Source organism: Myotis lucifugus, unplaced genomic scaffold, assembly GCF_000147115.1.
Source record: "Myotis lucifugus unplaced genomic scaffold, Myoluc2.0 scaffold_14, whole genome shotgun sequence".
Classification (NCBI taxonomy): Eukaryota; Metazoa; Chordata; class Mammalia; order Chiroptera; family Vespertilionidae; genus Myotis; species Myotis lucifugus.
The window spans coordinates 2,386,054-2,411,802 of NW_005871062.1; the positions used below are offsets into that span (position 1 = coordinate 2,386,054).

The 25,749-nt window shown below is 35.7% G+C and overlaps 1 protein-coding gene across 15 annotated transcripts in view; it reads right to left on the reverse strand.

Moving 5' to 3' along the window:
• The window catches only part of OPA1 (OPA1, mitochondrial dynamin like GTPase), a 92,333-nt gene that overhangs the window by 13,047 nt on the left and 53,537 nt on the right, over positions 1 to 25,749 (reverse strand). For all 15 annotated transcript variants that reach the window (XM_023750544.1, XM_006084759.3, XM_023750543.1 and 12 more), the window contains 8 exons: positions 24,370 to 24,535; positions 22,598 to 22,750; positions 19,439 to 19,547; positions 18,868 to 18,947; positions 15,257 to 15,397; positions 13,358 to 13,474; positions 11,722 to 11,815; positions 11,113 to 11,223 (listed from right to left, as the gene is read on the reverse strand). In XM_023750544.1, coding sequence (XP_023606312.1) covers positions 11,113 to 11,223; positions 11,722 to 11,815; positions 13,358 to 13,474; positions 15,257 to 15,397; positions 18,868 to 18,947; positions 19,439 to 19,547; positions 22,598 to 22,750; positions 24,370 to 24,535 — 971 coding nt within the window. The remainder of the gene's footprint in view (positions 1 to 11,112; positions 11,224 to 11,721; positions 11,816 to 13,357; positions 13,475 to 15,256; positions 15,398 to 18,867; positions 18,948 to 19,438; positions 19,548 to 22,597; positions 22,751 to 24,369; positions 24,536 to 25,749) is intronic.

A 25,749-nucleotide genomic window follows, 5' to 3' on the forward strand; every position in this document is an offset into this window, starting at 1 on the left:
ATGAAATAACTTCAGAATTAATTCCACATATTTATTAATTTAGAAAGTCACCTTTAAATTTTAAGTCACTATTTTTTCTATAGAAAAGGGAAATAAAAATATTGCAATAGCAATTAAGAATACATACATAGATTTATCAATCTGGGTTATCCTTTATGAAGAATCAAACCATTACATGTCTTTAGGAGACAAATCCATTGTCCTAGATACTTAATAATTAGTTTACCTAGGAGAGTAGGCTCTAAAATTAACACAGTGAAAATAATGTAAGAAAGGAAGCAAAATTATATGAACTTGGTTATCCATAGTCACCCACAAGAACAAGCCCAAAGACTAAAGATGAACAAAATTCCAAAACAAATCTAAAAATATACCATCTCTAACATATGTGGTTAGTCCCAGCCTTGACATAAATATGAGTATCAATTTCCCCATCTGAACAATGGGGATAATACCTTACAAGCCTCAGGCCTCTACAAGGTGCATACATGGACAAACATAACACATTTTGTCAAGTGTACAGCTCTCTACAAATGTAAAGGACAGATACTGAGTCCTAAGCAGGATTTGGATTCCAAAGTACCAAATCAGACAGTTATATGAAAACTAGAGGCCTGGTGCATGAAATGCATGCATGGGTAGGGTCCCTAGGCCTGGCCTGCAATCAGAGCTCATCAGGTTCCTGCCTCCCCGCCTCCTCCTTCCCATGCCACCTGTGTGCTGCCACCACACAGTTTCCCCCTCCTCCCCGCCTTCCCCTTCCCTCGCTCCCTCAGAGCCCCACAGCCACAGCTGGTCACCCCCCATGTTCCACGCTGTTCCCTGGTGATCAGCACATGTCATAGCGAGCGATCGCACTCCTGATCTCCCGGTCGAACTCCGGAGGGGACACTCTGCATATTGGCTATATATATATATATATATATATATACACACACACATATACACACACACATACATATATATATATATATATATATATTTTTTTTTTTTTTCCTATTCATTGCCTTCTCTTCATTGCCAGCAATCTTAGAGAAACAATTTAAGTAGAAATGAGAATAAAAAATTACAAAGTTAAGAATTGAGGGATATTAAAAGTGGAAGTAGCAGGCAAACATTCAAAGGTTTCCTGTTTAAAAGAGAATTAAGATCAAAAGTAGCTAGAGTACATAGAAGAATCAATCCAACAGGTTTAAGCTGCGAATGACTTGAACATTTTTAAAGAAAGGAGAGACATAAAGAAGGTACAGGCATACGTAGGAAGAGCCAGGTCCTGAATACAGGCAGGAATTAACTTTCAAAAGAGGGTAATTTTCAGTACATGTTCTGCTACAAAATAGCCTTGGTATACCGGACCTATTTAAAGTAACTGGTACTATAGATTTTATTTTTACTAATGCTGCTTTTTCTCTCAGTGAACCTTTTTGAAATAAGTTTATATGAAGAAAAATTTAGCCTACTCTGAGAAACTAGAAATAGGAGCATGATGAACTGAAGATTTGAGGTGTAAGAGAAAGCCAACCTAAGATCTCTTCGTGAATATGTGTGACAGAAATGATGTCCCTAAGACCATATTAAAATTGTCTTAGAATACAATGTTACAGTGGTTACTTCTAGGTAGTGGCAATTGTTTTATAAATTTTGCCATCTATATTTTCTAATTTTCCACAATGCATATATACTAGTTGTGTGATAATAAAAAGGATTAAAACAAAAACACCTAAACATTTGGTAGTGTACTTGGAGAAGACAGGTACAGTCTGTACATATGACTCAAAGTAAAAAGTGACATCAACAAAAGGAAAGACTAAAAAGACTTGAGTTCCTTGGCCCAGAAAAAGTGATCTAATTAAACTTCCTTCTATAATTCAAAATACTAAAACTAAGGAAAAGTGAAATAGCCTTTGTAAGAGAAATTAAAATGGACTCTTTTCATACACAGTAGATAACAATGACACACAGAGAATCTATTATCTTAAATGAGTTGCAAAAGCTTGAAAACTTCACTAATTCAAGACAGATTTCAATTCACTCATATATGACAGATCCATGACAGGCAGTTACTGGAAATGAGATGAAATGAAAGTGAATCCTAACACTTAGGAGGGTGCCTTGATGAGCAAGTGCTATGTGGTCCCATAAAGTGTTTTTCTGGTTTCACCATCACCAAGAAGTTATTTGGGAAAATATTCTATCACTTTTAAGATTAATCATATCATGAATTAGCTTCATCATTTCCATGACTATGATAATTAAGAATATGAAATTATGCTCATTTGGGAAAATAGTTTAGAAATGTATAAAATAGTAAAACATTACAATTCCTTTTGCTCTTAATCCCCTCTCCAACTATCCCGAGAACCTCACTTCCCAGAGGTTACAAGTTTAGTGTGCATCAATTTGTCCTTCAAGATCGCTCTTTTTTTAAAAAAATGTATTCTTGTCTTGTTTAATTTTATTTTTTGAATATGCCGTTTGAAAGGCCAATGGATTGTTTGTGATTAGATTGTTTTCAATGACTAGATTCTATTTTTTTTCCCATCTTAGAAATGAAGATGATGCATAAATAATTAAAAATAAAACAAATCAAAGTTTAATCCCATGTTCAACAATGTTACTTCATTTTTAACTCAGTCAGTAAGGAAGTGGTAAGTGTTATTAGCAAGGGAGAAAAACAGCCTAATTCGTAGCGTTAATTCTATGCACTGGCCTTTTTATACATAATATACACATAAACACCTATCACATAAGGCATAAATAAAACTTACTTTAAATTGATAAATAAAAAATTCAACCCATAAATTACTAAAGAGACCTTTCTTTATTTTTATTTTAATCAGTTAAAACCTGAATTTAAAGCAAAAAGAATATACTTGCTAGTAAGACATGGAGTACCAGAGAAATATTCTTTTAACCTTGTACCAATTTACTAATACTCTTCAATATTGCCTTAAAAAAATAGACTTAGGCCATCAAAAATGTGCTTGACTTATAAAGCCCCTCTATGAGTCTGGATTTTCTCATCAATAACCTGGAAAGCACACCACCCAGGCTCGTGGTGGGAAATACTGTTTGTAAATTACTTTCTAACAGAACTCTCCCTGAGGATGGCTTGATATTCTTTCTCTCTCTCTCTCTCTCTCAGCTACAGCACAAAGCAGAGTCTACTTCACCTATGGAGACTCAAGGTAAAAATAATCTTCATTATCTTCCTTAGATGCTTTAGTTTAGCAATTTCAGCTTACTATGAAAAATATTATTTCAGAGGCAAAATTTAAAAATTTAATCCCTTTTACCCTGAAAAGATGCCTTAGAGACCATCAACACTGATAACATAAAATAGAAAAAGTTACTTACTCTGCAGTGAATCTTTCCACTTTCCAACTATACTCATTCCTACTAATAACCATTCCAAAAAGTACACAAATGTAAAAGAGGATGAAAATATTCCAATCAACTTAAAAATTCCTAATAATCTTAAAAAAATTATGAAAGTGATTCGGTGAACTGGCAATTAGCAAATCATTTGGTGACCAGAAAGAAGTGGTTTCAAAAGGGATGAAAGCCAGATCAAAGGTGTTAGCAAGGGAGTGGGTCCAGGGTGAATGTAGCAAACGCAAGGTACTCTAGGAGGGAAAGGAGATGGTAGCTTTCTGGCATGACAGAGTGGAAAAGAGTTCCTTAGGATGCGAAGAGAGAGCTTCTTTATGAAGTCAAAAGAAGGGGGCAAAGACAGCGTCTGTACAAAAGCTCACAATCAAACAGTCACAGAGCACATACACTATGTAACATATAGGTATGGTGAAATTATGAAAGAACCAAGTCACTTTGGGAGAATAGGTCAGTCATAGTAAGCATAAATTTTCCCCCCGAAATTGGTTGTTTTGGTTGCCTAGACTGGGAAGCCTGCCGTCTGCTCAGTTAAATATCACTGGCAGTACCTCAGGAAGGTTTTTAATCACTGAAAGAAGGTAAATAAGAAGAGCAGAGGAAAAATACTGGTTTCGGACCCATGATAATGATCTAGAAGAAGGCACATGAGAGACATAAGAAAAGAGAGACACAGGGAAAAGACTGCTTAGAAATGTGCTAGAAGCCAGGAGACGAGAAAAGCAGTACCAAGGTCTTTTAATTACTGGCCAAAGAAACAGTAACAGTATTTAGATATAAATGATGTTATAGGGCTTAGGTCCTTACAGTTCATGCTTTCTCTCCAGGGCAACTGACTCTATTCTCTGTGACTGTGCTTTTTTTGTTTGTTTGTTGTTTGAATGCTCTCTGGGCCTACCTAGCATTCTACAACTTAATTCCACCCCCTCCTCCTTGAAATCCCTTTAAAATTCATTTTCTATGGTTACATCTACAGAAACAAAACAAACATGCTACTTATAGTTCAAATAATTTACCAAATTTTCAACAGTCACACACATTTATCAGACTCTACTAAAAGAAGATAGATGTCAATTTTATCCCAATTAATAACTAACTGTACTGCTGCGAACAGGGAGAACTGCACTAGTTCAGGGGCAGAAGGGCGGGTGGTGGTGACCTGGAACCAATCACCTATTGAGGGAGACTTGTCAAAATATGTGTGCCAGAGCCCCGCTATGGAAAAATAGTTTTAAACCTCTGACTTTCCCTTTCTATAGTAATTTTAAGTTCCAAATTCTGATTCTAATAATCTTTCTATTCAGTCTCTCACTGCTTCATGGCCATTATTTGTACCCATCGTGGCCCTCAAGCACATGGCGGGTATGGGAGAGGCTCATTAATGTGGAGTAACCGATGAAAATCAAATTCAAGAATGTCTTGATATTTTCCTTTTCTACATGAAGAACAACAAAATCACACTGGCTGAGAGTTCCATCTACATATGTTCTGACTACTTTTTATTCCATTTTTAATGTGGCGTGAAGACATTTTTAACTAGCCTATTAATTAGAATTGTTTCAGGGCCAGTGAAAGGTCTTTTTAGATTTAAGCGGCTGTGGAACATTTTTCTTCGATCTTAACTTTAAAGTGGCAGTACTGAATCATTCTGCTGCCGCTCCCTTTTTTATCATCATAATTTTTAAAATGTACCTTAATTATGGAGAACGAAGTTTTCATTACAAAAATGATTTGTTACTGAATATCTGGTAGCTGAGAAAAAAAAAAGAAGTTTCCATTTGTAGTCTATATTTCTAAGTTTCTAAAGTCAAAACTGAATCTCCCGCACACTAAGATACAAAGCTTGTATCTTTGCTCCTTTCTAATTATCAAGAGAAAGCACAGGGTGGAGGATAAGAGGAGACTGGGAAAGTGAAGAGACACAAAGACGAGCGCCACCAGCATTGTACACTCCCAAGAGAAACAAACTTTAAGCTTAGAGAAACAATTGCTTGCTGTCTGGGAGATGCTCAGGCATCAAACAATAAAGAACAGTCAACAGAGGCAAGAGGCCGAGCACGCTGCTGAGATTCCTACTCTCTAATCCCCGGCTCCAGTAAAAAGGCCAGCTGTTGCCACCTCGCGTAGGGAGTCAGCAGAGCAAATTAATTGCCAGAGAAAAAAGGCGCGGATATTGGAAAATTCTAATTTACCAGCCTCTTTAAGTTACACTGTTTTTAACATTAAGGACATCACACTATAGCATTAAAATAAGCCTGTGTATTGGTAGCCCAAGTACAGGAGTTTACCACTATTTCCAGTTATTGGTAAGTAAATGAGATATAAGTACGAAGCATTCAGTTTTGACTGAAGCACATCTATGAAGTACAAGAATTATGAAGAAATACACTGAAGCTTACTATAAAACATTTCAACACTCACAGACCAACTCAACAAAAAGCCTCAATTGCTCCATAAAAATTTTGCATTTGTTAGAGCTGGAGCTTAAGCCTCTAAGCATGAACACGTCACACTGAAAAGCCGTGTCTGAGTTTGGGGCACTCAGATACTACTTAACCGTGGTGGAATTTGACAGTATACTTTGAGGTGTGATTACAAGTCACACAAAGAAAATGAACTTCCTCCAATCTGTTCTGTGGCTTCACTTGCATTCAATGTTCTAATCTCTTACCCAGATGTTCTAATTCTATCAGTTTTCATTTCATTTGAGTTTAAATTGCAAAGCTTTTTATAGTGTAGGAAGTACAAAGGATGATCATCATCATCACTATTATGTGTGTCTTTCTGACCTACTCCGTAAAGTATATTGTCAACTATGGAAGTATCCAAATGTAAAGAACCATTGTTTTGTTTTTTTCTTCCTCAAATTAGTTTGGAACGGTAGTTAAAAGACTTGGGGTTGATTCTTGGCTTTACCACTTATTATCTATGTGTTTCTAAGCCTCTATTTCCTTATCTATAAAATAAGAAAAATGACTGTACCTATGAGAATGCATGTAAAGCACAAAGCCTAATATCTGGGAGAGAAAAATACCTTCATAAACAGCTCAGGTTCTGATACCAAAATGAAAAGGAATGCACTGTAAAATAGGAAAGACTTCATAGTTCTTGGAAAGAGCGATCTAAAGGATTGGTAATGCCCCTTTAATTCTTGTGTATCATTGATTCTTTGGTTATGTACACAGAGAATGGAAAGTGTAACTCGAGCTTTCATGAACAAGAGTTAAAAGAAACCTAAGGTCTGAATCCTAAGCAATTAATTTAAGGTCCAAACACTCACAATAACCTAGTTAACAGCTGACACCATATTCACGGCAAACAATAAGAGAATTCCCGGGTGGACTGATGAAACTCAGTTTAGCAACACTGCCAGCAATTACCACTAGTGCTTGAGGTGGATGGAGAACAAACTCTAAAAATAAGTCTGTGAGGTGACAGCACTATCACTTGTTCTATATAATGACAATTATAAAATACATTTTATAAATCATAAAACAGAGCATAATAGAAAAACTTTGATTTAAGTTATTGTATACCAATCTTCCCCTCTCCAAAGAAAGCATTTTAAAACTGAAGTCTGTCTGAATAAATAGGTTGGAAACATTATTAAAAATTCTGCTGGAAATCCAAATAGATTTTATCCAAGTTAACACTATTTAAATATCTATTTATATCCTTTGAAATAAAATTCATTACAAAATCAAAATAATTTTATCAAAGTCAAAGTGGGCATATTTACACACCACACAGGTCTAAGTGTGACTAGACACTGCAAATAAAAAACTAAGGTGAACAGATGAGCTGTGTATCTTATTAAACTGTTCATGAGGTAACAGTCTTTTGACATCTTCAAAGACATATTTTCAAAAGTGTCGTTTTCTTTAAATTATTTTCATATGAGCCTGATCCATTATCAGTTATAAAAACACAATTAAACATTTTTAATGCAAATAATCTTAGACTTAGAGAAAAGTTGTCAGAATACTACAAAGAACATATTTTCCCTCAATCATTTACGCCATTATGCCCCTGAAGCCCCAAATATTCTATTGGTATAAGCTACAAACAAGGATCTTTTCCTAAAGAGTACTAATTTAACAAATAAAGTTTAAAAATTAACACTGAGGGACTACTACCTTGTAACCCTCAGATCCCCTTCACATTTTATCAACTGGACCACTAATGTCCTTTAGAGCAAAAAGGGCCTGTGCAGGCACACACATTGCATTTCTTTAGTCTCCTTCAACCAGAACAGATCCCAGTCTTTCCTGTCTCGCATGATATTGATGCATTTGAAGACTACAGGCTATTTTGTAGACTGTGCCTTAATTTAGGTTTGTCTGGTGTATCTTTATAATGGGACTTAAGTTATACATCGCTAGAAGTGATGCTGGGTTCTTCTCACTGCATTCTATAAGGCGTCCACAGGTCTGATTTGACCATCACTGATATTAACTTTGACCGCTTGACTAGGTGGTATCGCCAAGGCTTCTCCAATGTAAAATTACTCTTTTTCTCTTTTTAATTATTTTGTATGGAGATATTTTGTGTGATTATACAAACATCCCATTCCTCATCACTGATTTTATTCATTTATTAATATAAATATTAACATGGATTTATTTTACTGACTGGGTTATAATTTATAACTATCATTATTTATTTTCATACCCAAATTATCCTAGTCTTGGCCAGCTGGAGCCTCTTCGAGCTGGCTCTATATCCTGTTGACATGTCCCCACCATTCTTCAAGTAATTCCTTACTTTCTATACCTTAAGATGCTCCAGGTTCATCCTACCTTTCCCTGCTCCAGCTATGGAATCTACCATATCTCCGAAGAGTTCTAGTTCTACGTATGACTCCTCTTCCCAGGAGCCTCCGGAGACTAGAAGTGGGCTCCTCTCTCATTTCTTTGACCTTCCTAATTCCAGCTTCATGATTTCATTTCACTAGTGAACATGGTATATCTTTTTTAGAAGATGAGAGAATACTGTACTACTTCTTATATACTCATCTTAAAGGCTAACCAGTTGGTGAATCTCCAAAGTAAAGTGGTGAAATTATTTAAAATCAAGCAAATTTTAGACTGGCAATAAATGTGATGCATCAAATTTTACCAATCTCTACAATGTTCTACCCTGTACAATTTTAAAATCACAGTAAAAACTCTCTTGATTGACTCTCTTCTCTAAATTGTTAACTAACATGCTATATTCTAACTGAATGTGCTATACTAGACACTTTGATCTGTGTAAACTTTTCTCGCTGAAAGTATCCATGACCAGATTCCCAAGTGTTAGACTGAAGATAAACAATAAGGAGATATATTCAAGATTCTTTACATTTAATGGACCAAGTCATGGCTCATCTCCCTAAGTGGGACTAACGAAGCTGAGTCACTAGTCAAACACTTGTTTCCAAGTACATTATTTGATACATTAATGTGATCATAATTTTATATGAACAGAGGTAGTCAATCATTTCAAGGAAAATCAGCAGAACATATGGCCTGGCTTGACAGTGCACAAATTTGTGTTAGTAATACACGTTCTTTAAAGAATCAAATTGGGAATGGAAAATCATGGGGTTACACACATGAGAAGAGACACATCATTTTCTAAATCACTTAAAAATGTATATGCTGGTAAAATACGTGGAAGTTCTCACTGTCTGATAACTATGTCCTGAGGAATAAAAAGATATACTGTATACATTGTGATATGACACAGCTCTTCCTGGAACAGCATTAATTTATCGTGAAATTATGAGCCAGGGACTTCCAAATGGTTTTGAACTAATTCTCTTAACAATGCTGTGCAATAACTATTCTAGTATGTAGTCATTTTCACAAAGAAGCTAAGGCTCTGGGAGATACCTGCCCAAGATAACACAGCTAATCTTTGGCAACTCTGAGTTAACATAGATCTTCTCTAAGTTAGCACAAACTTAACTATGTTGCCAAAGTGACATGAATAACAAAAACAAAAGAAAGTCAATAGAAAATGGAAATAAAAGTTAAAGTATGTTCCAAAAAAAGATTATTAAAGAAAGAAAAGGAAAAACCAGAAATGAAGAGTTCAGATAACTTAGAAATGGAGCAAGAAGGAAAAGATAAACCGTGGAAAATAGCATGCTGCTTAGGCTCAGGGTATAAAATAGGAAAATTGCCTGCTTTCTCATGAATATTCTAGTGACTGTATTGTACTGATATAAATTCAGCTTAGAAACTGTTTTAAAATTTGAAGAACTTCTTTCTATTCAGCATATGCTCTTTTAGATATCAGAAAACTCACTGGATAATACATTTAAGTATAAAATGAAAGAAAAAATACTTTGTTTCATGAAGCTTAAGTAAGGGAAACTTATTAACAAGGTAGACTCAAAGAGAAGTGCCAATCCCCAGTATTTTTATTTAATAATATTAATCTTTCACTGACTTCCTTAGGTTCTTGAGGATCTAAGTAAATCTTAATAAGCAAGTAAAACATCTTAAAGCTAAAAACCTACTAGCATCAGGAAAGAACTAAATAACTCCACAAAGTGGAGTGGGGATGGTGGAGGGGAAGGGAAAGCCACACTGCCTAGTGCAGGTGAGAAGCCGGACCAAGTATAAGAGGGTGTTCACATGGGGGAGTTGGTGGCCCGGCCTAGAGGTGAGGAGAGTGTCTGTGTAGGAACGTAGTCGGTGCAGGGCATTGGAGCACAAGCAGGATGAAGAGGGCGTCTCCATAAAAACATAGTCTGACTTCAGGTGAGGAGGGATTCCTTGAGTAGAGTGCAGGGTGAGGGAGAATGAGAGGGGGAGATGTCTGCACAAAGGGACAGAGCCTGAGCTCAGTAAAAAGGACTCCATGAAGAGGGCATCCTGACACGGGATGTCAGGGCCTCCATGAGGTGAAAAGGGTACCAGCACAGGGTGAGGCACTGCAGAGGTGGCCTGGAGTCAGTGTAAAAGCCTGAGGTGGGTGAAGAGAATGCTCGTTCAATGAAGGGGAGAGCGACAAGTATGGTTACATAAAGGAGTACTGATCAAAATAAGTAAATATATTAATGATACCTAGAGCCTGATTTCTCATTGTCAGAAAAAGGAGTTACAAATATGGAAAAAGAGAAAACAAGAACCCTGGATTATTGAATTCAAATGATAAGTACTAATGTCAACTTATGGTTTTTTAATACAGACATATATGTATGACCAGGAATAAGATGCAAATGTGTGTATGTGTATTTATGAGTGTGCATGCACACATGCAGTGTTTGTTCCCTAGCTCTTTCCACTGAGAGGGTCTGGGAAGAGCAATATTCCAGTAATAATGAGCATATCAGTTCCCAGCTCTTGACTTCTATATACCATTCTCAAAAAAAAAAAAAAAAAAAAGCAGCTGGGTCAGGTAGAGTACAGAATGAGCATGGAACATCTTGTGACATGGAAGGACAATATTAGGACAAAAGGGGAACTTGGATGGGGTGTGAAATTAGACGTTGTAATCAGTATCAACATCCTGATTTTAATGGTTGCTAGGAGAAACTCTTTATTTCTAAGAAACACACATTAAGGTACTTAGAAGAGATGGGGCTTCAAGTCAGCATCTTTCCCTCAAATAGTTCAGGAAGAAAAGTTCTTTGCATATACTGTAAGTCTGAGGTTAAATGGATGAACAAGAAACAGAACTGGGGATGGTGAAAAGGCAGCAAAGTGAAAGGCAGGAGGAAGTACTTACTGAGGTCTTCAGCCAGTTGGACTCGTTTACCAGTGAGCAACTTAACCTTCTTCTCACCATCTTCAGCGAAATCTTCCAGTACTTCTTTAACATTTTTCTCTAATCGTCTGACTGTTCAAAGTAAATAAAAAACCTGAGGAGCACCGTTTTTATGAATGGACAAGGATATGAAATTAACAATACGTGGAGTAAGTTCTTATTTTTCTCATCACATTAGATCTATTAAGTTCAGACTTCTCACAGTTACAGGGAGAATATTTACCTACTATTCAGTGCTTTTAACAACATAAAACAAATATATTTTCTCAGAGTCATATTCTCAAGCTCTGACACTTTAACAGAAGTGCAGATTTCTCAAAAAAAACTAAGTGATGCTTAGGAGTCCTTTTCTAACAGAGTTTTTCTGTAATAAAGAGAGACTCCTGCTATGTTCTGTCTCCATCCTTTTCAATTATGATTTATTTTCATTAATATTTTAAGGGCAAATAATAATTTTCAGTTTTTCAAATAAATCTATCATAAAGGAAGAATTAGGGCATGCTATTATAAATGGATGTTATTACTGTATTTTTTATGTCAAAATTAGAAAATGGTCCCTCTGTGACTTACCTTCAGTGTTTGTAAGTTGTTGTCTTAAAGTATTTGCCGTGATTGCAAGCATGCGCTGTATTCGCCAAAATAGGACAACATCATTGCATTCCAACTGAAATATCAGGTAATTAAGATTACCAAATGCAAGTTTAAACATAAATTTGATCATAAACACAGACAACTACTAAATAAGTGCCTCTAGCTTAAGCTTTAAAAATACTCAGACTTACCTAACATATACACTGAGTGGCCAGATTATTATGACCACTCTACCAGTACTTCATTGACACTTCCAAAAATACTGAATATTGAAAACTTCCTAAGCAAATACTCTCAAGGTTTTATTATTATTATTATTATTTTATTATTACTATTATTTGCATAACTAATTCACTTCATTGTACTAATGGGGTGGTCATAATAATCTGGCCGGTCATAATAATCTGGACACTCAGTGTATATTCCTATTGTAGATAGAAGCTACTGAATAATTTCTGCACAGGATCCATCAAATTCTGCATAATTTGGGTTCTATCTACCACACACCTATATAACTTTGTTTTAATTCCAATAAGAAAGCAAATAAACTTGGGAAGTAGGGCATTTCATTACGTTTTATACAAGCAGAAATCCACAGCATATTATGACCTTTAATTTGTATTTAGTTTCAACACATAACCATGTTAAAGTATGTCCTTAGGTTAACCTCTTTTCTTTGAGTGTATACTCAAGAAATCTCTGAAATTCAGCTGTATATGAAAATAATTAATGATATATATTTAAAAAGAAGTTTATTCTGTAGAGGTCTTCTCAACATTTAAAATTAGGGCAAAAAATTTGCAACTTTTTAACAATAGGTGCATTTAATTGTAAATTTATTTTAAGCTGCTGAAAATTCAAAAGGAAATCATTTTAGGGGCTCAAATAAGATCACTGATCAATAGAGCATTTTCAGGATACATTTCAAAACATTTCTGCTTGTAAAAAAAATGCTCAAAATATGTCCGTTTGCTGCCACCTACAGGTTACTTTGTAAAATGTGACGTTAAACTACAACTGTCCATTCCAAAAACTTTATAGTGCTTTAATAATTTAAAGCAAGATTTTATTGAGAGAAAGAATTACAACCTAATATAGGAAACTAGCACAATAAAAACTGTTTTACAGTATGATTTCCACTATTCAATGGATAACTGTCTTATACACATACACACACATACAATCTTGCGTAGAAAGAGTTGAACAAAAATATATAAAAAAAGGTTAATTAAAATTACTTCTAGGTGAAGGGTTATAAGGGACTATTTCCTTTTGCATATTTTTTACATTTATTTATTGAATTTGCTTTCTACAATGGGAATGTATTATTTTATAACAGAAGAAGTTAATTCTTAAAAAATATTTTAAAGCGGTTTAGTGCCTATTATATGCCCACACAATTTTACAGGCACTGGGATGATATGCATGGAAGGTGCAAATACTACCAAAGTGGTAAATATCTTTGAAAAGATAGGGGCTAGATTACTCTTTATAAATCACACATTTTTTCCAGAAGATCAAAAGACTTAAAATTAATGCTAAAGCTAAAGTTTACTTTTAAACATCTAAAATACTATTGCTATAAAACATTTCTACTTGTTTTTTGAAACCTTACCTCAGAATCTACAAAATGCCTTTGATAATAATAAAAGCCTCTTCGACACAGGTTACAGTGGTTTAGAGCTGTTTTTAAGAAATGTCTTCTATAAACTTGGTGCCAAGTGTCCTTAATCTAATGAAAAAAGAAAACAAACACCAGAGCTATTATACACTTGTCAAGTTAATCAAACACATTCTGAAAAGTCATCTACAAAGCTTATTTATATTTAAAAAAATTAATTAAAACCAATGGCAACGTTGTTATTCTACCAACCTTTTTTATCCATTAAATTTTTTCAAGACAAAGACTAGATTTCCTACTCGTCTGTCCCCTTACCAGCTTATGTACTTCAAAATTTGCAGTATTTTTTAACAACCATTGCTATTATAGTCAAATAATCATCTTGTACAGTAGCAAAAGTAGAAATTATCTTACCCTAATTCAAGGTAAAGATTCCAAGGCAACAAGAGGTTTTGAACCTTGGATAGAGTTAGGACTAGAACGTGGTTTCAGACCATGCCCATTAACTAACCCAACAATATTTCCTTTCTGATTATTAAATTTCAGTTACTACATCACTATGATCTCCCCCCGCCCCTTATTGCTATACACTCCGTTAGCGTTCAAGGTTCTTTCATACCACTATCGTTTTTAAAGCATAACAATATTAAGTAGGTAGAATAAGTATCACCACCACCATTTGACAGGTGAAAAAAGGGGCTCAGAGAGATTATATCAATTACTAAAAGTAATATTACTAGCAAATGGAATAAAACTGTACTAGAATTCACATCTCCTGATATCTAGTCCATCCACTATTCCTATCAGAGTACTTTCTTACCATTTTTATAGGTTCATAAAGTGCACTGAACAAAGTGTCTCCTGGAAAAAAACCCTGAGATTTTCTTGCTCACAGAATATGCAGCCAATCCACATCCTACATATGGACAAAGTTCCTCCCACTGTACTTATAGCCACAGAAAACTTAAAAGTATCAAACTGGATACAACTAATTATTAATGAGAACTAGGACAATGTGGATAAATTAAATCTATGTTCATGTAATCATTAGTCTTAATTTCATTTTCAATCTATATATATAAAAGCCTAAGTGACCATTACTACTGAAACGACCGGTCAACCAGTCGCTATGATGTGCACTGACCACCAGGGGGCAGACGCTCAACACAGGAGCTTCCCCCTGGTGGTCAGTGCTCTCCCACAGCCAACCTCCCACGGCCAGCCAACCTCCCCCAGTCCCTCCCCCTGGCCGGCAAACCTCCTGCAGTCTCTCCCCCCTGTCCCTCTGGCCCCGTTCGGCAGCCAGCAGCTGGCAGGCCCCAGCTGGCCCGGCCCGATCAGGATGGCGAGATGGCCCCCATAGGCCCTGATTGCCGGCCAGGCCTAGGGACGCCACCCATGCACAGATTTCATGCACTGGGCCTCTAGTTTATAAATAAAGCTACTACATATAACAGCTATAACTGTTTTGAATGTCAGTTTTCTTGTTCTGAACTCTGGTGGAATTTAAAGTAAGTATGTATACTCATTTCTTAAATGAGAAAACATAAATAGCAGATAATCTTTAAAAGAATTTATATGTGGCTCTGAAATTTTATATGACTGTCTCACTAGAATTACTTTTCTCGTTGGGTTTCACTTAAGCCAATTTAAGCTAATATTAAAGTGAGGTTTTGATCCCTTACACTCTAACTAGGAAACACAGGCCCAAAATCATTTTTATTCTTATTTTCCCCAAATAAACATCATGAAGTTAAGCAAAAAGTAGTCTAAACTGTAATTATTTTTATCCTCATATTTATTATAAGTGAGGAAAAAGAGAATCCAAAGGCATTATCCAACAAGAAACAAAGATTAAGGAAGCAAGTGCATGCTTTTTGGCATATTTATTACCAAGCTTGGATCTACTTCTACTCCTCGGGATTCGAGGTTCTTCCGGACTGTAGTTATCTCATCACTTGCAAGATAGGCTGGGTGTTCCTCATTACATTTCAACATCTTCTCCAATTCACTCTTGGTTTCGTTGTGAACACACTTTAAAATGTTTCAAAGAAGACAGTATTTAGTTGGTTCATGATTCGGCACACTTATAAAAACAGAGTCCCAATTTTAATAAATATATTGCTATTGCACAATAAATGACACAAGTTTAATCACAACGCTTATGCATGCAGGAACAACTTGGAATTATGACAGCCAAAAAAGAAAAAAAAAATTTAGCCCTATTTGTTGTATTTTACTTTTGCTGAAATATTTTACACGGAAAGAGATAATATTCTATAAATGCTTTACATCTAATAATTAGATGACTGTAATGACTTAAACCTCTTGACATGTTTCTTTTCCAATAAATTAAATACAAAATTCATAGTGAAACTTTTAAATAGTCTTTTCATTAAAATATCTTGCTTTAGATTGCTTCTGTAAGGTACCCATTATTCTTAGATTCATTTCCAGTTTCTTCTCTATAATTGTTCACAATCTCTTCATCAAAGGAGGAAAAATATACATACAGGTGATAAGTTTGAAAATATGACTCTTAATTTCACAGTGTGAAATTAAATTTCATTTTTCATTCAAAATAATTTATTGATTGATTTTAGAGAGAGAGAGAGGAAGGAAGGGAGGGAAAATAGGAAGGAAGGAGATAAACATCAATTTGTTATTCTACTTATTTATGCATTCATTGGTTGATTCTTGTATGTACCCTGACCAGGGATTGAACCCTCAACCTTGGCGTATTGGGACAATGCTCTAACCAACTGAACTACCCCGCTAGGGCCTATCTCTTCATTTTTCAATCCTTCTTTTAAAATTGCATGTGTAAAAAAGCTTCAAATTCACTGATTAAACAAGTCACTACCACAGCACTTAGCCCAAACTATACTAAGCTACAGAGTCTGAGCATTTGTACAAAAATAACACTTAAATACAAAAAATTTGCTTGTAAACAGAACTAATTAATAGTCTCTGAAAACATGACATTTTAGAAGAAATATTATTTAATAAAGAGAAATTTCACTATTTCCTTAAATATCTGCTATTTGGTCTGAGGTAGGAAGGAAATCTCTAAATATGATTTTCCTCTGCCGAAACCGGTTTGGCTCAGTGGATAGAGCGTCGGCCTGCGGACTGAAAGGTCCCAGGTTCGATTCCGGTCAAGGGCATGTACTTGGGTTGCGGGCACATCCCCAGTAGGAGATGTGCAGGAGGCAGCTGATCGATGTTTCTCTCTCATCGATGTTTCTAACTCTCTATCTCTCTCCCTTCCTCTCTGTAAAAAATCAATAAAATATATTTAAAAAAAAAAATAAATATGATTTTCCTCAACTTTTCCTGTTGTGTTTTCACTTTCACCTGTCCATCTGTCCCCACTTCACCTGGTCTTCAGGACAACACTCCTCTCCCACCTATCCTGACCAAGATCTGCATTAGTTCAGCTTAGGTGAGGTGAGAATTTTCAGAAGTAACACCACAAAATAGTTTTCAGAGCATGGATTTATCATCTTTAACACAGAACAATCTTGAGTTTCTTTTCCTGCTAAATCCGGTCACTCAAAAAGACGAAGGATTGTAGACAGCTGCCTTAAACTTGCAATGTGAGGCCCGGAGATATTATTAATCTCCTTTATAATGTTTCTCACCGTAATTTCCAGGTATGAGGTCCAGAACAGTGTTTTTAAAGTGGGAGTGAGAGGGTTAGCAAGATTAGAGGAGAATTTGACAGGAATCTGACAGGAGGCTTTGTTTTGAAAGAATAAACAAACATACACAAACACCTCCCAGGTGATTCTGTTGCCCCTCCCCTCTACACTTTAAATTATGGCCTTTGTTCTAAAGCAGTGGTTCTCAACCTTCCTAATGCCGAGACCCTTTAATACAGTTCCTCATGTTGTGGTGACCCCCAATTTCATTGTTACAAATTGAACATAATTAAAGCATAGTGATTAATCACAAAACAATATGTAATTATATATGTGTTTTCTGATGGTCTTAGGCTACCCCCGTGAAAGGGTCATTTGACCCTCAAAGGGGTCGCGACCCACAGGTTGAGAACCACTGTTCTAAAGTCACCCTGAGTCCTACACCTGCTGTCCTGAAACCCTCTTCTCTGAAGGGTTTCTATATTCTTCCTCTGGGTTGCAGATCCTTGCACTGCCCTTAAAACTAATTCCTCTGCTTCTCTTGAAGAGATTCCCTATGGGTTGAAGTTCCTGAGAAAAAAAAAAAAAACTTACATACAGGAATCATTTCTCTCTAAGAGTGTTTGGCCAAAGCATATTTACCACAAGTTGCTGCATTAATTGTTCTGGAGACTCTAGGCCTATTTCACTAGGACTTGAAGGTCAGACATTGTTTTTCTTTGGTGTTTATTTGCCTTATACCTGTTTTTCCAGTCAATAACCCCTCTCTCCTCCACCCCCATCTCAGAGTCAGAAACCTCTGATGGTCCCCTGGGGGTTCTTTTCGGACAGACCCTCCTCTCAGTCCATGTGCACACAGACAAGACTGATGCACCCTGAACACAGGCATCATCCAACCAGGCACTCTGACCACTTCTTCAGCTTCTCTTCAGTCTCTTAATGACTCCTTGCCCCCCAAATTCATCCCAGAAAGAAGAGAAGAGGAACTGTCCCTTCACTATTTTAAGACAAATTGGGACTCACATCTGATAGGTATTTTCATCTCCCTTCTCTAATCACAGGGATTCAGGAACAAGAAAGTGGGTTACACGCCACCTCTTTTTCTGATTCGTTACTGCCTTCATTCATGTATTCTATTTACACTCGTTTATTTAAGGAATGAACAAGAATGAGACAGTGGGGTGAGACTGAATGCTAGATAGGAAAAGAAGCCACAACAATAAGGAAGGAATAAAAAGCGTGGGGGTTGGATACTTAATAATTAACCCATTTTCCCTCTTTTACTCATTGGTAAAGGTATTTACACTTGTCTTTACCAGTTTGTTCTTCTGAAATGCTCATTAAATGTAAATAAATGAATTCTGTAATTCTGCTTGTTTCCTGTCTAAATTTTTATACTTATTTTGTGAACATAGGAGCAAAAAAAGGAAAAGACTATAATAATTTGAATAGACAACAAAAAAATCCAGAGATAATATAATAGAATAAGGTTAAAAAAGTTATATTTCTTATTCTAATCATATTCATTCTACATCCTCTGAAACCTTTATTATTCTTTTCCTTTTTTCATAACTATAATCTTCAATTTACCTCAAATAGGGAATTGAAATGAACAAAGCAAAGCAACCACAAAAGAGACATGCTTCAACTCTTTCTTTTACTAACACAGCTACTTTACTTATAAAAACTTTCATTCATAGTTTACTGTTTATTCTAAAGATTTTATATTTCAGAAAGGCTGACATAAACATTTGAAATTATTAAGACTGGTGTAGAGGCGTGCATAGGTTCTATTTTACTGCCTGAACTAAAATGACCAAAATTATATCATCATAAGGGCAGAGATTTGTTTGTTTTTACCTGTTCTTGGGTCCGATTCTTCCAGTACAGCCACCTCTTTTTCCAATCTGGACCCACCATGTTTTCAATTGCATTTTCAGCTAAAAGATTGAAAGAAAAATTTAAATTCATCATGAATTTTGTCATTTACCAAGTACAGAAATTACAACTAATAATATTCTTGCTTTCATAACCACTTCAAAATGATAGAGCAATATAAAGTCAAATGAAGAAAAAGTTATATGATTGATAGGGTGCATATATAAGAAATAATTTAATTATATATGTTTACAACCAATGAAAAGTACAATTCATTGTGAAGTTCTTGTAAAGTTCTCCTAAGTATAGCAAACACTAGAATAGTTTGAATACAGCTTTTTAGATGATCAGTACTTGTGTCTAATTTACTTAATATTTTTAGTAGTAACTAAGCAGTCCACTAAAAAAAAATCCCACAAATAATCTTCAACTACAGTATTAATAACAAAGACCTGGAAATATTAATTTTTTAAGAATTACAAATGTTCTCTGAAGTTGGATGATTCCTTCCTCAGAAACTACTCAAAACTCCATAACCCCTGTCCCTACTTACTGTCCTTGAGACGAGCCTGAAGAGCCTCTTCCATGAAGTAAATAGCTGCGTCCCACTGCTGTTTATCAGATATGGACCGGTCTTCTAAAGCGTTATGTTGAATAACCCTCTGAAATAATAAGGGAAGAAAAACAGCTAATATGATTTGTGTCTTATCATTTAGTAATTTTATTCAAATTGACAGCTTAGCAAATATCTAAAATGACATAAAGCATGTCCCTTCCACACAAATGCAGGAGTTCCTAGTATCTGCCTATTTGTCAGCTTTCTGTCTAAACAAACAACAGTGAAGAATTTCTCCTAGCCCAAATTAAATGAGCTGACCATTTCTAAGATCATTGTGGGGGCTGGAGAGGGGCATATACACATTTAACTACATAAAATCTAACACCTAGAATCCTAGTATTTAGGAGTTAATGATTCAGATCATCTCTACCTCTCCTTTTTATCATATGACCTATGTGTTAGCATTTTCAATAAGAGAGGATAAAAATAATAATCATTATCTCACTGGTAACAGCATTGAAAAATGTAATGGGGGGAAGCTTAAAGGTCTAAACAATCACAAGCAAATGTTATTTATCATAAAAAAACTAGTTTTCAAATTTTTTAATTGTTGAATGAATGAAAATGGCACTATTCTCTCAGAAAGCCAATCTTAATAAGGCAGCTAACAAGAATACAGTTTTCAAATATGAAGATAAATATTATTTATTCCAAAAAATTATAATTACAACCAGCCCACAGTCAGATATGCATTTTCCTGGAAGACAGTGCCTTTGTCTGAGCAGAGCAGGTGCTTAGTAAGGTTTGATTATGGTGAGAAGACTGTTACATATAACAAAAGATTTTTCAGGCCGTGGAATGAGGAGCCAGTGTAGGCAGTAACAGTGATCCAGAAACATGTAGTTCCCCCAAAGAGATCTGCAGAGAGAGTGTTCACGAAGGTGCTATTAAGCAAGATGAGCAACATAAAGTTAACAGACAGGTATCTCATGGTGACACTGATGTTTGCCACAAATTATTTGTTATTCAAAGCCACCCGTGGTAAAGACAGAGATGGTAACAATTTCTGATGCCTCACAAAGGACAGAAATCTCCACCAAGGAAGTCCCTAGTGTCCAAACTTTGACCAAAACCATCACACTGAAGTCTCCCAGATTGATGGTGGGGCTGCTGGTGACTTGGGCACGTTACAGACTGCACAACCATCACATTTGATTCCGTATCGACAACAACCACCACACACATCACCAAGACTATAAAAGGTGGACTATCTGAAACAAATTGAGAAAAGCATCGTGATCACAGGAGATGCAGACAGTGATCAGCACCAGGAGCCTGCCCAGGCCCAAGGGAAGCCTGAGAGCAGTACCCGACACATCGGTCATGAGAGTGCTGGTGCTCAAAGAAACGGAGCTGGAGGAAAGGGAAAAGTACGGTAAGAAATTCATTATTGAACAACATTCAACTTAGTGAACCGGAAGACTTCTGACCATTTCAAGTCGTAATGCCACACCAATAATTCTCTGAATTTATACTACAGCTGGTAATGACCAGAAGCCTGAAAAATTAAAATGCCAATGCCAAACCTTACCTTAACAGCTCTGGTCTACACTGTTCCCTCACATTCAATATGTATTTTATTTTATAACCACTTCTGATTATTCTTGGTTCTTTCTATATCTTTTTTTTAATCAGGGAGTTTTGTTTTATTTCCTGTTTACTACCTGCATTATATGACTCATTTGATCCAAATGCTGGTGAACAGAGCAGCCCAGCTGGCAAGTGCTGTTCAATGGAACAGGTGCTGTTGTGCACAAAGGAAACTCTGTGACTAATTTGAATCATGGTTTTCCTTCTTCCAGGTTCCTCCCATTGAGTTTCCACTGAATTACAGTAAATATTTACAGAGTTTTCAGACTGCAGTAAATATACTGTATGAGAAATTATTAATACAGATTAAAAGCATTTCTTACATCTTGAAACTTTCCTAATGTTTGACAAATTCATTGGGGATATTTTTTATATTGAACCCTTTTGACTTTCCTGTCCTTCAACTTTTTACTCTTAGTAGAAATAGAAAGTCAGAGGGTCTCCACACTGGAGAACTATGAAGAAGCTCACTGACCACGCACTGCGTGTAGAGACCCCACCGCACCACAGTGCCAACTCTTCTCAGACACCACGCGCTCTTCAGCAGCATTCCAGAAACAGGAGGGAGGAGAAAGAGAAAACAATTTCTTCCTTTCTAATAAAGTATTCAGGCAGCTTAAAACCTTGTGCTTCCTTTCTTAACATGTCCAAATTTCAGTACTTTCCATTGTTTGAACATTTGTGCAGAACACTTGCTTTGTACTAAAGCTCCTTGTCTACATGTAAAGCCGACCTTGTGTTATTGAGTAGGTCTGTCTCTTTCAGATAGCCTGATGATTCACACAGGTTTGAGGACACTGGGGAGAGGAGTTGGTAGGGGCTGTGGTGGTTTTTTGATGGTTACAGGAAACCAGACCATGTAAGGCCCAATAGGGACTTATTAACTGTACTGAACATTTTTTTCTTTTGCTTTTGATCTTATGTATAGTTAGGATGCAAGATTAGATTTATGGCAGCTTCAAGTTGTTTTAAATGATATTTTGCTTTCAGTAATACTGTTATAAAATAAAGTTGGTTTAGTCTCTGAAAAAAAAAAAAAAGAATGAAATAAAAGAATGCTTACAAAATACACAGCAGTTTCTGATACCTGGTAAGCATTCAACACATGGTAGTTAGCATTATGATTTAGGAGTCTAACATTTTATGACTCAAATCCACCGAAAATCAATGCATCTAATTCTTTACCAGAAAGTAAACCGAGAAACAGCTAACCTCTATTAGTTCAGGCTAATGGATAACAACTTGTTGAAGTTTATAGAAGCCTGTTTACTGAGAAGTTTGCTTTTCTTCTAAAATGATAACCAAGCAAGAAATAACAGAAGGCAATTACAGAAGGGCAGAGAAATGTCAAAGGGTCAATTACAGATCGTAAATCTATTTCTTTCCTTCATTATTTTAAATTCAGAATCTAATTTAGTCATATAAAACATTTCTCATAAAAGTATCAATTTGAGAAATTACATAAACATATGAGGCTGACACCCTAATATACAAACAACATACCAAACTGTCCTCTGCACAGTCATTCCACTTGTGGCGTTTGATACTTTCTTCCTTAACAGCCTCTTTCAGTTTATCAAATATGTCATCATGCTCTTTTCCTTTTGGTTCTGTCATGAAGCGGGAAAATTCTTCTTGTAGTGTCTCCCAAGCAACCTAGAATAATTTAAAAGAAAAAAATTATACTACATACTTTTATTTAATTTATAACATGAAAAATACACACATGAACTTAAGTCAGATGTGACAGGTCAGCTTATCAGAAAAGACATTATGAAACTGCATTAAGAAAACCATCAACAAATATAAACTCTGGCCTAGACATCTACACTGGCAGCTGGTGGGATAGATTTGAATTCCTGGCATGTGTTGACAGACATACACAGTGCTTTAAGTTTCTAAAAATTAGTATCTAATATTTAAAAATCGAGAGTGAAAGATGAATAGTGAAAGAGCAGTGTCAAAACGGCATTTTATATTTAGCCCTCTTCATTTCAAACATTAAGAAATTATGCCATGAAGAAAGGTGCCTGTACAAAAATACTCAGTGAAGTATTAAAATCAATGTTTCCTGACCTTCACCAGATCCGCATCTTTTACCACAACCAGGTGTGAAGGGGCAGAGCCAGCAGGAGACAGAATCATTGCCATTTCTATGACCACTTCCACTGCTTGAACCGTAGGATATAAAAATATCCTCTCATGAGGCAGGGCCCAGAAAAACGTCAGGGCCGGTAGTGAGGACAGCTAGTGAAGTGGTGGCACCAGCGCTAATTATCAGGGGTAAATGTGCAGAGAAGTGGGCAGGGGTCAGCAGCACATAGCTGGGGCAGTATGACCACAAGTGTTCTTAGAAAGGGAGGCGTACGGAAACTGAGAACAGCGGTGAAGAAGCTGTATCTGGAACAGGATAGGAAAGGGGTGAAATACACCTGAATAATCAGAGACTGACATTTTGTTTCTAAGGTAGGTATGAAAAACAAAATTATTCTTAACACTGATTCTAATTTTATGAGCATCCTCAAACAGAAGCACCGGAGGCAGACTCTTAGCTGGAACAATCGTGTTTCAAAGTGATATGCATGGCTGATCACCTTGAATGGCGGTCATCATCATCACCATCATAACAGCACTGGCATTTACTGAACAGTTACTATGGGCCAGGCATTGTCTAAGTATTTTACATACATTAACTCATTTACTCCTGTAACAATCGGTGAGATAGGCAACATTATCAACCCTATTTTTATAGATGAGGAATCAGAAGCTACTAGCCCAAGGATCACACAGCTAGTAAGTGGTAGGGTAACAGAAATGCAAATTTTTTAAGGCACTTTCTTATAATTTCTGGTCTAACCTTCTGGCAAGATCCAAACTAAAGAATTATTTAAGTATAATTGAGCCTTGCAGAAAATCAAGACACGAAATGTTTTATCCATTAAATATTTTCCTTATGGAATCTTTATCCACAAAAGAAGTTAAAAATGTTTCACATTTGAAATATTTGCAAATTTTGGCAGTTTTGTTAAATGCTATCTTTGGGGAGGAAAACAATAATACCCTCAGACCAACACCATACCAATTAGTAAAGATTTATAACAGTAGTAACTGGTAGCAGCATTAAGGTTAATCCCAACACAGATATGAGGAATAAAGAATGGAGTATAAAGACAAAAAGAAAGATAGTGGCTGTGATGGGAATAAAATTTAAAATTCACAGCTCCTACTCCCTTCAGATAATGCTTCTTACCCATTTAATTAAATTATATCCTAACCTCTACTGCTTTATTAGGAAGCTGTTTATCAGTCCACTGTTTGAGCTTGATGTCCACTGTGGTATTAAAAGTCCCTGAATTCATGGTCTGTGCAGCTGGAAGATAGATGTTTTCAATCACATGAGTTGATACTCTTTCCCACAAAGACTGCTGAAGGATTTCCTCCCTGGAATTTAAAAAGAAAACATTTCAAGAACACCAAATTTAAGTATAATATTAAGTTATTAAAACAGCTTTATCGCAGTATCATTAACTTACAATAAATCGCACATATTTAAAGTGTTGACATATGTACACACCTGTGCATAACAACAATCAAGATAATGAACTAGCCATCATTCCCAAAAGTTGTCACCACTGGATCTGCTTTTTGTCACTACAGATTAGTTTATATTTCCCATAATTTTATATAAATGCATTCATACAGCATGTACTCTTATTTTTTGTCTTTTTCACTCAGCATAATTATTTTGAGGTTTATCTATGGCATGTATATCAATATTTCACTCCTTTTTACTGATGAGTAATATTCCATCACATGAACCTGTTTACCCATTCACTTGCAGATGGCCATTTGGGTTGTTTCCAGTTTTTGTCCATTACAAATAAAGCTGCGATGAACATTCCTGTACAAGTCTTTGCATGGACATATGCTTTTGTTCCTCTTGAGCAAATATTCTATAAGTGGAATGGTGATTCATATGGTAATTATATATTTAATTTTTTAAGATAATGCCAAACTGTTTTCCAAAATGGTCAGACCATTTTATGTTCCCACCAACAGAGTATGAGAAGCTAGATCCTCCCTCTTGCCAACACTTGGTATGATTAGTTCTTTTAATGTCAGTCATTTTTAATAGATTTATAGTTTATCTCATTGTGATTTGAATTTGTATTTCCCTAATGACTAATAATTCTAAGTATGTTTTCATTGGCTTATTTGCCTAATATTAATACATACATTATGCATATTGACTGTGAACCGGAGTCCAAGTCTGAAAACTTGGTATAATTTTAACAATTTATCAGACCACAGCATGAAGCACAGAGATGTTATGAAATATTGCTAAGTAATATTGTTCCACATTTCATGATTAAAGAAACAATAGATATAAAGGATGCACAATCAAGTTGAAAATTCTGCCTTGAAAGATATTTTACATGAATACAGATCTCTAAATAAGAAAAAGAGAACTATTTCTTTCCTTTTTAAAAATATTTTATTTTTATTTACTTATTTTTTATTTTAATTTAAATTCCTTACTGTTTAAAGTATGGTATTACATGAGTCTCCTTTTTCCCCCATTGACCTCTCCCCAGCTGCTCCCACCCCCCAGCATATGCCCTCACCCCCCTACTGTCAACTATTTCTATCAAGAA